This window comes from Garra rufa, chromosome 5 (genome assembly GCF_049309525.1).
Source record: "Garra rufa chromosome 5, GarRuf1.0, whole genome shotgun sequence".
Taxonomy (NCBI): domain Eukaryota; kingdom Metazoa; phylum Chordata; class Actinopteri; order Cypriniformes; family Cyprinidae; genus Garra; species Garra rufa.
The window spans coordinates 48,503,106-48,516,888 of record NC_133365.1 but is presented as its reverse complement, the minus strand read 5'-3'; the positions used below and the strand labels follow the sequence as shown (position 1 = coordinate 48,516,888).

The 13,783-nt window shown below is 32.2% G+C and overlaps 1 protein-coding gene across 1 annotated transcript in view; it reads right to left on the bottom strand.

Annotated features, from left to right (window-relative positions):
- Window positions 1-13,783, bottom strand: part of castor1 (cytosolic arginine sensor for mTORC1 subunit 1) — a 30,027-nt gene that overhangs the window by 14,981 nt on the left and 1,263 nt on the right. Inside the window, exons 2-3 of the mRNA XM_073839870.1 lie at window positions 6,870-6,940; window positions 2,952-3,145 (exon numbers count right to left, since the gene is read on the bottom strand). Of these exons, the coding sequence (XP_073695971.1) occupies window positions 2,952-3,145; window positions 6,870-6,940 (265 nt within the window). The remainder of the gene's footprint in view (window positions 1-2,951; window positions 3,146-6,869; window positions 6,941-13,783) is intronic.

Below are 13,783 nucleotides of genomic sequence, written 5' to 3'. Positions count from 1 at the left end.
TTTCACTGCACACTTTGTTTATTTAATTTTTTTTTTAAATCAAAACAAAAATACATAATCAAATCTGTGGTTTTTTTTTTTTTTGTTTTTTTTTTACAAACCAAACTTCATAAGATTCGTTCAAGCAGCCTAAAAAATTATAAAAAAGAAGTCAGTTTTTCCAATTAAAAAAGGGGGAAAAGTAGATTGTGGCCCACACAGCTCTAGATTTATTAGCGAAACTGTAAACTAGCTTATTACAAAAGCGTCACTGCCCTTGAAAATGTGTTACGTCTATAATGCATAAAGAGCAATCAACATTACACAACTTTCATTACACATCTACCGACTTATTAAAAACTAAAGGGTCATAAAATTGTAAAACATTTACACCAGGCAGGTGTGCTTGATGTTATGTTTTGCAGAATCTGCAAAATGTTAATTTAGTTTACCAAAATAAGAGGGATCATACAAAGATGTTTGTTCTTTTTTGTTTAGCTCTGACCTGAATAAGATATTTCACATACGAGACATTTACATATTGTCCACAAGAGTAAATAACTTATAAATATTACCCCCTTCAAGAGTTAATGTACACTTGATTCTAAATACTGTGTTGTTACCTGAATGATGCACAGCTGTGTTTTTTTGTTTGTGTTTGTTTGCAGTGTTGTTTTTGACAACCATCTTAGACTTAGTCTTAGGGACTAAAATGGTTATTAGTTTTAGTCAAATTTTAGTCACTTCTATATGTGATAGTTTTAGTCCAATTTTAGTCGACGAAAAGTCAAGAAAGTTTTAGTCTAGTTTTAGTCGACGAAAAGTCAAAAAGGTTTTAGTCTAGTTTTAGTCAAAAAAAGGGGAAAAAGTAGTCTTTTAAGAAATTAATGTAGGTCAGTAAGTATTTTGCTGTTGGGTAGTGTCACTTATAAGTTCTGAAAATAGCAGATCTATAGTTCAACACAATGTGAGCTTCCGGATCGACTATTTTTACCAATAATTACAATAATGAAGGAATGTTTTAAAACATAAAAGACAAACAAGGATGGAATGCTAAAACGGCTTGCCATAGTAGTATGGCAAAGAGTATTTAATGCTAAAACGGCTTGCCATAGCGGCAGATATTTTCCGGTTTTAATTGGCATGCACAATAAGCAGAAATGTCATGCATTTTAAATGCCTGACGGACCACCCACTAACATTTTCGTCTATTCTCGTCAACGAAAACTCACACACGTCTCGTCATGTTTTAGTCTTCAACGAGCCAATTTTATCTCGTCAACGTCTCGTTATCGTCAAGGAAAAAAGTGGCGTCAACGAAATGATTTCGTCATCGTTGATGAAAACAACACTGTTTGTTTGTTTGTTTTTTTGTTTAGTGATAGTTGTTCAGGAGTTCCTTGTGTGTTCTGAACAGTTAAACTGCCTGCTGTTCTTCTGAAAAATCCTTCAGGTCTCACAAATTCTTAGATTTTTCAGCATTTTGTGTATTTGAACTCTTTCCAACAAATGCTGAATGATCCATATTTTCACACTAAGGACAACTGAGGGACTTGTATGCAACTATTACAGAAGGTTCGAACACTCACTGATGCTCCAGAAGGAAACAATGCATTAAGAGCCAGGGTGTACAGTTGTGCATTTTTCTGATTTTGCCTTACTATTTTTTACCATTTAGTACTGCCCTTCAGAAGATTCTTACGTGTTTCCCAGAAGACAAGACCTACCCACCTGCTCTTAATGCATCGTGTTTCCTTCTGAAGCATCAGTGAACCTTCTGTAATAGTTGCATATGAATCCTCCAGTTGTCCTCAGTGTGAAAAGATCATCCAGTAATTGTTGGCAAAGGTTCAGAAAACAAAGTACTGAAAAAAACTAAGAATGTGTGGGACCTGAAGGATTTTTCTGAAAAACAGCAGGCAGTTTAACTGTTCAGGGCCCGTATTCACAAAACATTTCTTCTTACCACTAAGAGATCTCCTAAATTGCAGTAAAAGATTTTAGTTAAGAGTTTTCTCCTAAAACCTATTAACAAAGCTTCTGAGACTGAAACTTTTACTAAGGTTAAAGAAACTTTTACGAAGTTTTAAGCTAAGAGTAAGGGCGGGGTTGACCTTATTGCTATGGAGGATACACACAGTGATTGGCTGATAGGGGAGGAGTCTGTGTCAGAGATTTGTTGATAGAAATATTGTAGAGCGTGATATAATGTTGCCATATTCAAAAAAAGATTTTAAAATGCAGGCTAAGTGTCACTAATTAAAATATATGTTCAGCTGATTGTCAGCCTTTTACGTGTGTGATTCTCAAACAATTAGCTGATATGCATATAAACAGCCTTTTGTATCAGAATTGAAAAATCATGGCTGATAGTAAGATATGCAAACTTAAAAGAAAACCAAAATGGACGCAAGAACAGCTGTTACTTCTTGCCCAACTTGTTAATGAAAACAAGGATATAATCAAAGGAAAATTTGGAATTGGGATAACCTCCAAAACCAAAAAAAGTTGTGTGGGAAAACTTGTGTGTGCAAACATAAGTATTTCTAAAAAGTTCCAAGGCAGATTCCCAGCAACAGCCGTTTTAGGATAGTTGGGATTTGGTCTTAGTGACTTGGGAGTCTTTCTCACTACTCCTAATATTTCACAGATTTAGGAGCTAGTATTTTGTGAAATACTCTTATAGCAAAAAGGGAGTCCTACATTTCGGATGGCACGCCCATTATTTTTAGGATTTTCTCCTAAATTTGCAATTCTGAGCTACTTTTTACTTTTAAAGGTGCCATAGAATGCATTGATACAATATTTTAAACTGTTCTGTGAAAAAAATTCTCCAGAAACAGTTTTACAGGTCCATTTACAACCCTAGGATTTGTCCCTGGAATGAAATGCTCTGTTATTGCCTTATTTGGAAGGTTCATGAATAATAATGAGAGCTCTGCTCTGATTGGCTGTTTCACAGAGCGGCTTACCAGAATAAAGTCGGTTTGATAGGTGGAGAGCATAAAGACAGACACATGCTGCTCAGCCAATGGAGCGATAACAGATTTGGCGATCTTGGTGACGCCCACGGCCTGTGAGCTGCTAGAGGTGTTGCCATTGGAGACGACATTGAGCGGGAGCCAGGTGGAGCCCTCCACCTGTAAGTGCTCAGAGGGCTGGAGCTCTGGAGGTAGAGGATGAGATGAAGAGGACATACAGAAGACCATGTGAGAATACAAATATACCAGTTTTTAAAAGTTTGTGCTCATTTCATTTACATTTTACAACATATGTGACCCTGGACCACAAAACCAGTCTTAAGTCGCTGGGGTATATTTGTAGCAATAGCCAAAAATACATGGTATGGGTCAAAATTATTGATTTTTCTTTTATGCCAAAAATCATTAGGAAATTAAGTAAAGATCATGTTACATGAAGATTTTTTGTAAAATTCCTACTATAAATATATCAAAATGTAATTTTTGATTAGTAATATGCATTGTTAAGAACTTAATTTGGAGAACTTTAAAGGTGATTTTCTCAGTATTTTGATTTTTTTGCACCCTCAGATTCCAGATTTCAAATAGATGTATCTCGGCCAAATATTGTCCTATCCTAACAAACCATATATCAATAGAAAGCTTATTTATTGAGCTGTCATGTGATGTATACATCTCAGTTTTGTAAAATTTAACCTTATGACTGGTTTTGTGGTCCAGGGTCACATATTTGTAGAAAAGAAAGCATATTTTTAGTGGAGAGAGTCAGCTGAGAAACTCATCCTGCACTTTCTAAGTGACCAAACTTATAGACTCGGATTCACAGACTAAACCAGGATTAGCCCATAGTTCAATTAGGACATAAGTTATTTTTATAAACGTGCTTAGCAAAAATAAATTAAAAATACTGGTGTGCATCTCGAGACAAAACATAGGCACTGATTGACTTTTAAGATCAATCAATGCAAGTTTCTTTCGGTTGAAACTAAATAAATGCTTTCTAATGAACAAAAGGATCCTGAAAACGTATCACGTGGATCGTGTGACACTGAAGACTGGAGTAATGATGCCGAAAATTCAGCTTTGCATCACAGGAATAAATTACACATCAAAATATATTCAAATCGAAAAAAAGTTTATTTCAAATTGTAATAACATTTCACAATATTTTTAATCAAATAAACGTAGTTTTGGTGAGAAGGACAGATATTTTCAAAATCATTTTAAAAGAATTTCCTGACCCCAAACGTTTGAACACAGCACAGATATATTCTTCAATATGCAAAATAAAGCTGCATTATGCTATACAATAAATCACCTATTAGACTTATAGACCACAAAGCAAAACAGGAAGTGGTCTCTAAAAGCAAATTCTGTTAACACTAACAAATACGGAGTCAATAATTATTTACAGAATTACACAGGAAGTTGCAAATGTCTTTGTAGGCAGGCTTGTCACTTTGAGAGTTTAGAAGTTAACAGGGTCATTCTATAAACCATTAACACCCTGCATTCGTTTAGCTGAAAACAGCAAATCCATCTAGCACTGAAAAAAAAACAACTCATATTATGTGTTTTAAATGGTGTACACCTATTAAAATTAGACAAAACATCTTGTTCTCATATCAGAACACCTGTCAACGTACACTGCATCCCAAACGTTATTTCTACATAGTTGTTTTTACCTTCCTGTGGATTATGAGAAGAGGAAAAGGTTTTTTGCTATAGAGTCGCAGGGGTTTGTCAGCATAGAGGAAACAGCTGTTTGGGTCAGAGGCAGAGGACACAGGCTCTACAATAACAGCCCTGAACTCAATGTACCATCCCACCTGTCCACTGATCAACGCTCTACAGTCAATAGAGCTCGCTTGACATTTCCCACTTTAATGATTTTGTGGATTAGTCTTTTTAGGGCTCAGCAACAAGGTTTTTTTCTGATGTCCAGTTTAGATTTCTATTTGCCCTGCCCTTTATATTATATTATTATATATTAGGGATGCATAATATTATCAGAATCAGCCAATTAAGACTTAAAATGTAAAAAAATATATATATATTATTTAAAAATATATATTTATATTTATTTAGGGGGCAATGTAGGCCTACTTGTAATAAAATGAAAAGTAAAATATGCTAATACTTTTGTTTCTAAATAAATAAAGCAGTATTCTGATGTTATATTAATGAAAACAAAACAGACTCATGATTTTGTTTTGTTTTTTCAAATGGATTATGAAACCAAATATAAAGATCCACAAATAAAATGTTAAGGTTTCAACAGCATCTATCTGAGAGAAAAACAACAACAACAAAAACAGAAGAGATTGATTTTATAATTATTATTTTCAAAGCTTTTAATGTACTTTTTTACTAGAAAAAAGTTCTAACAAAAGTTCTTGCTCAAAACTAACCAAAGTTTATTAAATATTTTCAAAACAAAGGGAAATTTAAATATATCTAAAATCAGTATCGGGCAAAATGATTTGAATATTTGATCAAAAGTGAGAGTAAAGACGTATAAAATGTTTCACAAAAATATTAAGCAGCACAACAGTTGATATGAGCATCAAATGAGCATTTATAATTATCTCAGAAAAAAAAAAAAAAAAAACGTACAGACTCCTAACTATAGATTAATATTATATAAACAGAAAGTCAAAAGTTTTTTGACAGCAAGATTTTTAATGATTTTAAAGAAGTCTCTTCTGCTCACCAAGTCTGCGTTTATTTGATACGCAGTATAGCAAAAAACAGTGAAATTTCAAAATATTTTTACTATTTAAATGATCTGTTTTCTATTTGAATACATTTAAAAATTTTACTTATTCCTGTGATTTCAAAGCTGAATTTTAAGCATCATTACTCCAGTCACAAGGTCCTTCAAAAATCATTCTAATATTATGGTTTGCTGCTCAAAAAAATATTATGTTGAAAACAGTTAATTAAATTTTTTTCAGGTTTCTTTGATAAATAGAAAGTTCAGACGAACAGCATTTATCTGAAAAAATAACATTATACATCACTTTTGATCAACTTAAAGCATCCTTGCAAAATAAAAGTATTCATTTCTATCATTTCTATCCCAAAAAAGCATTTGAATAGTATAGTATGTAATGTTACAAAAGCGTTTTATTTCAGATAAACGCTAATCTTTGGATCTTTCTATTCATCAAAGAATCCTGAAAAAACATACTCTATGTATTTTAAAATATAGAAACTGTATTTTGGATCAAATAAATACAGGCTTGGTGAGCAGAAGAGACTTCTTTAAATAACAAAAAAATCTTCCTATCCCTTAACTTTTGACTTGTAGTGTATATATAATTTATGAAATATTTTCTAAATAGATAATTCAAATTATTATTTGCTCACGAGGTCTTCCTTAAAAAATAAAAATGTTTTATTAGCATATATAAAATATATGTTAAATGATATTTTATTGCCTCAAATATATACATTCATAATTCATCATTTTCAAAAATAAAAGTCTTGTTTAAAACATGTCACAAATCCATTTCCACATTTTTTTACATTTCAGTGTGGTTGTAATTAATTAAATCAACTTAAGATTTACATTTTGTAGCCAATCATGCATATATGAATATAATATATAATATATATATATGATACAAGAGAATATGCATGTATATTTAAAAAAGGATATTTATATGAATTTTTTTTTTTAAAAAAGCTTTGCAACGCTTGTTTCCACAATTGTCAAAATTTTGTATCATTTTGTAAAGAAGAATTATATGATTTTTAAAAAATCTATCTTAGCCAATCATGCATGTATGAATAAATATATATATATATATATTCTGTTGTCATTTAATGACAATGTGTGCCACAATCAATTGAACACAAGAGCTATGGTAGCAATTCATTTGTGTGTGTGAGTGCGAGTTTTACCTTTAAATCCCTCCTCATCGAGGACAACTGTGTAATTTTCCGGAGTCTCTGTGAGACTGAAAAATTTGCATCTGTGAGGGAAAGAGAGAGGGCACAGGAGAGAGGGAAAATAAACAGGGAGAGAGAGAAAGAAACAAAACCAAACAGACAGATCAGTCATTGCATAATGGACAAAAACAATGGCAGATTGTTGTAGAGTGTTCCAGCAGGGAGGCGTGGGATGGAGACTCAAACCACATCAAACTCCTCAGCAGAAAAACTGAATGCTTAAAAAAAAAAGAAAAAAGAAAGAAAGAAAAACTGAATGTTGTTTTCTCTTTCACTTGAACTTGGAGCCAACATCCGAAATCCATTCATATGGTTCTACATTTTCGCATTTGGGTTTGTTGTGAGTGATAAATTTGAGGTGCTCGATGTGCATGTTAAAAAGAGAGAAACGTTCGACAGGCTTTGACCCAAATTCTTTAGGAGCCGGTCCAGGAACCCAGAACAACATGCTCCACTTGATTCAGTCTGATCTATCGTCTAAGAGTCACAGAGCTGAAAAGCAGCAGCAAATGAGAACAATGGGGGAAGAACTGATGGGATGTTTGTGCAAATTATGTCCAGACTGAACTTCATCTACCAGCATCGAACAACTAAAATGAAGATCAAACACCGTAATAATAGTGATTTGTTATGTACAGTAATTACATTAATTTACTATGTTAATAATAATCGAAAAATACACTACTGTTCAAAAGTTTGGGGTTTGTAAGTTACATTTTTGAATAAAGTAGCTTCTGCTCAAAAATACAATAAAATACATAAAATACAAACACATATGAAAATGTTGGACTTAGTGTGCAAGGACCTTAACTATCCTTTGCACTTGATTATACACAAGAGAATATGCATGTATATTTAAAAAAAGGATATTTATATATGAATTAAAAAAAAAAGCTTTGCAACGCTTGTTTCCACAATTGTCAAAATTTTGTATCATTTTGTAAAGAAGAATTATATTTATATGATTTTTTTTAAATCTATCTTTGCCATGCTTTTGTATGGAAGCACAATTTTGCCAAAATTTTGATTAATCTTGTTAAAAAAATAATAATAACTAAATAATTTCTATGATTTAAAAAATTGCTTTGCCATGCTTGTTTGTATATTTTGTAAAAATTGTGTGGAAAAAAAAGGTATATTTATATGATTTTTTTTTATCTAACTTTGCCATGCTTGTTTGTATGGAAACACAATTTGTCCAAAATGTATCATTTTGTAAAAATTATATATAATAATAATAAATAAATAATTTCTATGATTTAAAAAAAGTGCTTTGCCATGCTTGTTTGCTTTATGGCTTAATATTATATTATTACATGTTTAATATATCAATGTTTAATATAAATGTTAATAGTAATATTGCGTTAATATTGTAATTTTTTTTAAAGAGTGATTTTGTATTTTGATACATGTATAATTTGTGTTATTAATATTTTATCTTGACTTGGGTTAGTTTTTACATGAAATGGCATATCAAGAATAAGGAAGATTTTGTATTTAAGTTTGATTTCTTTTACAACATAACTTGACAAAAGATGAAAAAGTAAACCTCTAGACTACAAATTATATATTCATGCATCAAACCCTTGTTAAATATGTGAAAAAAGCAAAATGACTCAGAGTACATATTGTTTTTTGGCTTATGTGTTTTTTTGTTTGTTTGTTTTTTTGCTATAGAAACCACTGAAAACTCAATCAGGCATTGACTTAAGTACTTATCTTTGCAGCATTCTGCTAACAACAAGCACTTTCTAACTTTCACATGAAGTACTGCAGTTGCACCAGGCGTTATCTGAAGGAAGAGCTGCGATACTGTACTGGCAGCCACCCACAGGTCTTCATTCACACAGCTGATTCCTGTCTGCAACTCAGCGCAACCCAAACCACCAGGCACATCAATCCAAAGGCCGAACAGAAGGGAAATAATACATCCCCACCCTCAGGGCTAACTCAGCACAGCAGCATTGTGTCAGCTAGTCTCACACTTCCTAACAACATCTAGAGCTCCCAGGGCTTAACTTCCTGTAAGTGCTCCAAAGCCTTCTGGAAAACAGAGAAATATAGGAGTGGTGTTAAACCAACATCCTTCAGAACGCTGAGAAATTGGAGAGAATAGGTTCACCTAGGGGTGGGCGATATGACCTAAAATTAATATCACGGTATTTTTCATCTTTTGAACAGTTTTTTTTGGTGCATTTTGGGAGGAGTAGCCTGTCCTGTCCCTTTAGTATGTGAATAAAGTTAATATTTTTATAATATAATAAGTAAATGGTAGGTATCCTTATCAAAAAGAGACATGGGAGAGTATTATGCATTAGGGTTGTGACGATGAGGAAATTTCCCCACCGGTTAATCGGCACGTGACAACACCGGTAATACCGGTATCACCGTGGGGGTGGGGGTTTGCTCTTTTTTCTGCTTTTAAATAGATTATAAATGCGTGCGTATTATACTTTCACTTTTGCGGGAATTGGCAATTCGGCGTCAATTGTTTTAATGGACGACAACGAAACTACAAAACAAACAAACTTTGGACCCAAAATATTGCCAAACAGGTGCTTTTGGACACTAAATCCTCCGCCATTCTCTTTCTGTAAATTCGACTCCTCGCACAGATAATTAACACGGCCAATTCACCATCAGCAATCACACTCCGTATCCAAGCACTACAAGAGAATCCCTTTAAATAGCCAAGCAGTCTTACCTTCATCATCTCTTGTTTTCAGCATCCCTCATCCTGGGCAGGGGGAGTGCCCCGTGCTCGGCCAAACATGCTAAACTTTTACGTTGTTTATGTAAGCGCAAACTCCTCACGTGATAAATGAAATATGACGCTTGTAGCTATGTTCAGTTTTTAATTATATTGCATGCTCTCGTCTTAAGTAAATTATTTAGAATAATATTTTCCATTCAATTCAAATAAATATTTAATAAAAAAACCTAAAGATCTTACTTAACGTACAACAAAACAAAAATTATTTCTTATTGAAATTTAATTTCTGCAATATTTAAAACCTTTAAATAACTGGGGGAAATCAACCCATGGCAACAGTTTAAAAGTAGACCAATTCTGTGGGGAAAAACGTGGACTTGGCAACCCCTCATCCAACACGAGCTGCTAAAGTTAATGTCATTGCACACGAGTACGAAATTTTCGTCCGAGATTTTTGCACGTAAAAAAAAAAATACAGGTTATGTTAATCGAGTTTACACAGTGCCTCTGAAACTTTCGTCCGTCATAAATTCGGATCATGTTTGATTTTCTGCATTTTCGCATCCATAATAAGCATTTTGATAAGGATGGCAAATATGAGAAAACTAAAAAAAGAAACACATACGAAAATCAGACTCAATGTACAATGACCTTTAGATTTGAATGATCACGGGTTGAAAGTAAAGAGAGATTACAAAAATAGACTGGAGGATTTGCTGTAATCTTGTGCTCACTGACAAATATCTATTATAAGATGTGCTGCTCCATTTACACAGACTAGAGTGTGCGTTATCGCAAAATTGAAAGTAAAAGTAAACAGCGCGAGCACTCATTTAAAAGCGATTTCTATACCCTGCATATTGAAAGTGTGAAAATTATATACAATATTAGAAAAGGGCCGGTCGTCCCGATTGCCACTCCGCCCCTGGTATAGGCTACAGGCCAGACCTTTCTTCATGATGCTTCACCAGTCGGTTAATGGCCACTCCCCTTTTACCTAAAACCTACAAAGCTGATACGAATATGTCTTACTTTTTTATTTACAACAAGATATATAGTATAAGGACAGGTATTCAGACCACAACTGAACGTTTGAACAAAATGTAATGCCTTATTATTTAGAATTATCTATTATTGATGTAAATGCAGCCGTTCAAGGCACATAATTGATTTATTACGGTATTGACGGTATTAGAAAATCCATGTCGTGGCGCAATGTCACACCGGTGCTGACTATGACACCGGTGTACCGCCCACCCCTAGCTTCACCACAGTAGAGCCCTCCATTTCAGGACAGAAAATAGATTTCTGTGAGGAAAAAATAAAACGTTACGTCAACCCTAAAGATTCTTGCAAACCGAGTCTAAAGTTCTCATCCGAAATTTCGCATGTTAAAAAATAAATACAACCTTACATTGTGTCAATCGCATTTACACACTGCCGAACTTTCGTCCGAATTCTGGTCCAGTTCAACTATCTGCATTTTTCGCATTTGTAGCAAGCATTTTGAGATTTAACAATTCTGAGCCACCATGACGTTCTGTGTGTGACAAAATTTGACAAATACGAAATAAACACATATGAAAATGTTAAACTTAGTGTGCAAGGACCTTAACTATCTTTTGCACTTGATTATACGCAAAAGAGAATATGCATTTACATAAAAAAAAGGATATTTATATGATTTTTTTTTTTAAATCTAGCTTTGCTACTTGTTTCCACAATTTGTGCAAAATTTTGCACAATTTTGTAAAAAGAAAAAAAAAAACTATACTTATATGATTTAAAAGAAATCTTGCTTTGCAATGCACAATTTTCCACAATTTGGGCAAAATTTTGTATCATTTTGTAAAAAAAAAATAAAATAAAATAAAAAGTATATTTATGTTTTTTTTATCTAGCTTTGCCATGCTTGTTTGTATGGAAGCACAATTTGGCCAAAATTTTGTATCATTTTGTAAAAAAAAAAAATAATAATAATAAAAATAATAAATAAATGATTTATATGATTTTAAAAAAAAAGTTGCTTTGCCATGCATTTTTTGCTAAATTTGGCCAACTTATAAACATATTTATAAATAAATATATATTGCACAAATATATATTTATATGATTTTAAAAAAAATACAGCTTTGCCATGCTAGTTTGTACAATTTACCCAGAGTTTAGTATAATTTTGAAAAATGCTGTAAATTTTTTTTGTAAGACAAAAAAAAAAGTATATTTACCTGATTTAAAATAATCTAGCTTTGGCATGCTTGTTTGCACAATTTGGCCAAAAATTTTGCATGATTTTGTAAAAAAAATACTTTTTTTAAAAAGTATAGTTATATGACTTTAAAATAATCTATTTTTGCCATTCTTGTTTGCACAATTTGGCCCAAATTTTGTAAAAAAAAAATCTAAAAAAGTATATTTATAGGATAAAAAAAAAAAAAAAAAAAAAAAACTTTGCAATGCTTGTTCACACAATTTTTAATAACTTTGCAACAATTTTGTAATTTATATGATATTTTTTCTTAATCTAGCTTTGGCATGCTTGTTTGCACAATTTGGCCAAAAATTTTGCATGATTTTGTAAAAAAAAACTTTTTAAAAAAAGTATAGTTATATGACTTTAAAATAATCTATCTTTGCCATTCTTGTTTGCACAATTTGGCCCAAATTTTGTAAAAAAAAAAAAAAAAAAAAAAGTATATTTATAGGATTTTTTAAAAAAAAGCTTTGCTATTCTTGTTCACACAATTCGGCCCAAATTTAATAACTTTGCAAAAATTTTGTAATTTATATGATTTTTTTTTATCTAACTTTGGCATGCTTGTTTGTACAATTTGGCCAATTTTTTATACTTTAAAATAAATGATGCTAATTTTACTTTTGCTTACTTAAAACAAGTAAGGATTTGGTAGTGATATCCTCAACTCTGGAACATTATCAGTCTGTAGCATTCAAGGTTCTGAAAAAGATATGCCTGAATGAGCCAGAAAAGACATTAAATACACAAACATCCATCTTTTTCTAAGCTCTGTGGGAATCCAATCCTCCTGAAAGGCCTGTTGCCATCCCCTCGTCCTCACAGACATGAGAAAAAAAAAAAAAAATAATAATAATAATAATTTCACCAGCATTACGCAGATCATAAAATGAACTGAAGTCACACGGTGCCCCACAAAATACTTTAATAAGTGACATTTTACAACCCAGATTTTATTGCTCGTATTAAAGTTTATGTAACACCATTAAATTACTTCTGAAATTCTGTATTAACCATTTACTCAGCAATATAAATTTCAAATAGGTGATTGATATATGTCGTAATCAAGATTTATCTGGCACATAAAACGAGGGATCTCAATTAGGGTGAAAACACGATTGGCTACCAACAAGTAACGTGTTTGTCAATGCCCAATTATATCTATAGTGAAGGGTGGCATTATAAAATATTTAATGCTGATATTAACGCACAGAAAATTATTGCAATATTTTCACAAAATATTTACCAAAAAGAAACCTGCTGATATTTAGTTGTTATCTTGTGAAATGAAATCCATACATCTTTAAGTTTTTAGTGGCCACTGTATGCAATTTAAAAAGTCTTATCTTGTCATTTTGGTGTTTTTTTCTTTTGTTTTCATTTTGTCCAAGGTTAACGTACAGGCAGTGAATGTCAACTATGAGCTATTTTTCTAATGCAAAGTTTGAAGTTAGGATGAAAACTCAATTTACAGTTGAGGTCAAAAATTGACATACACCTTGCAAAATGTTAATTATTTGATCAAATTAGGAGGGATCATACAAAATGCATGTTACTTTTTTTTTTTTTTTTTTTAAGTACTGACCTGAATAAGATATTTCACATTATCAGGATATTACATTATCAGGTCTCAAAAATTATAAGTTTTTCAGCATTTGTGTATTCGAACCCTTTCCAGCAATGACTGTATGACTTTGAGATTCATCTTTTCACACTGAGAACAACTGAGGGACTCATATGCAACTATTATAGAAGGTTCAAACACTCACTGATGCTCCAGAAGAAAACATGAAGATGAATTTGAAGATCAGGATACTGTAAATTAAACATATTTTGTCTTGCAGCAAACATGTTAGTATCTTCTGTAGCTTCTGAAGGGCAGTACTAAATGAAAAATAT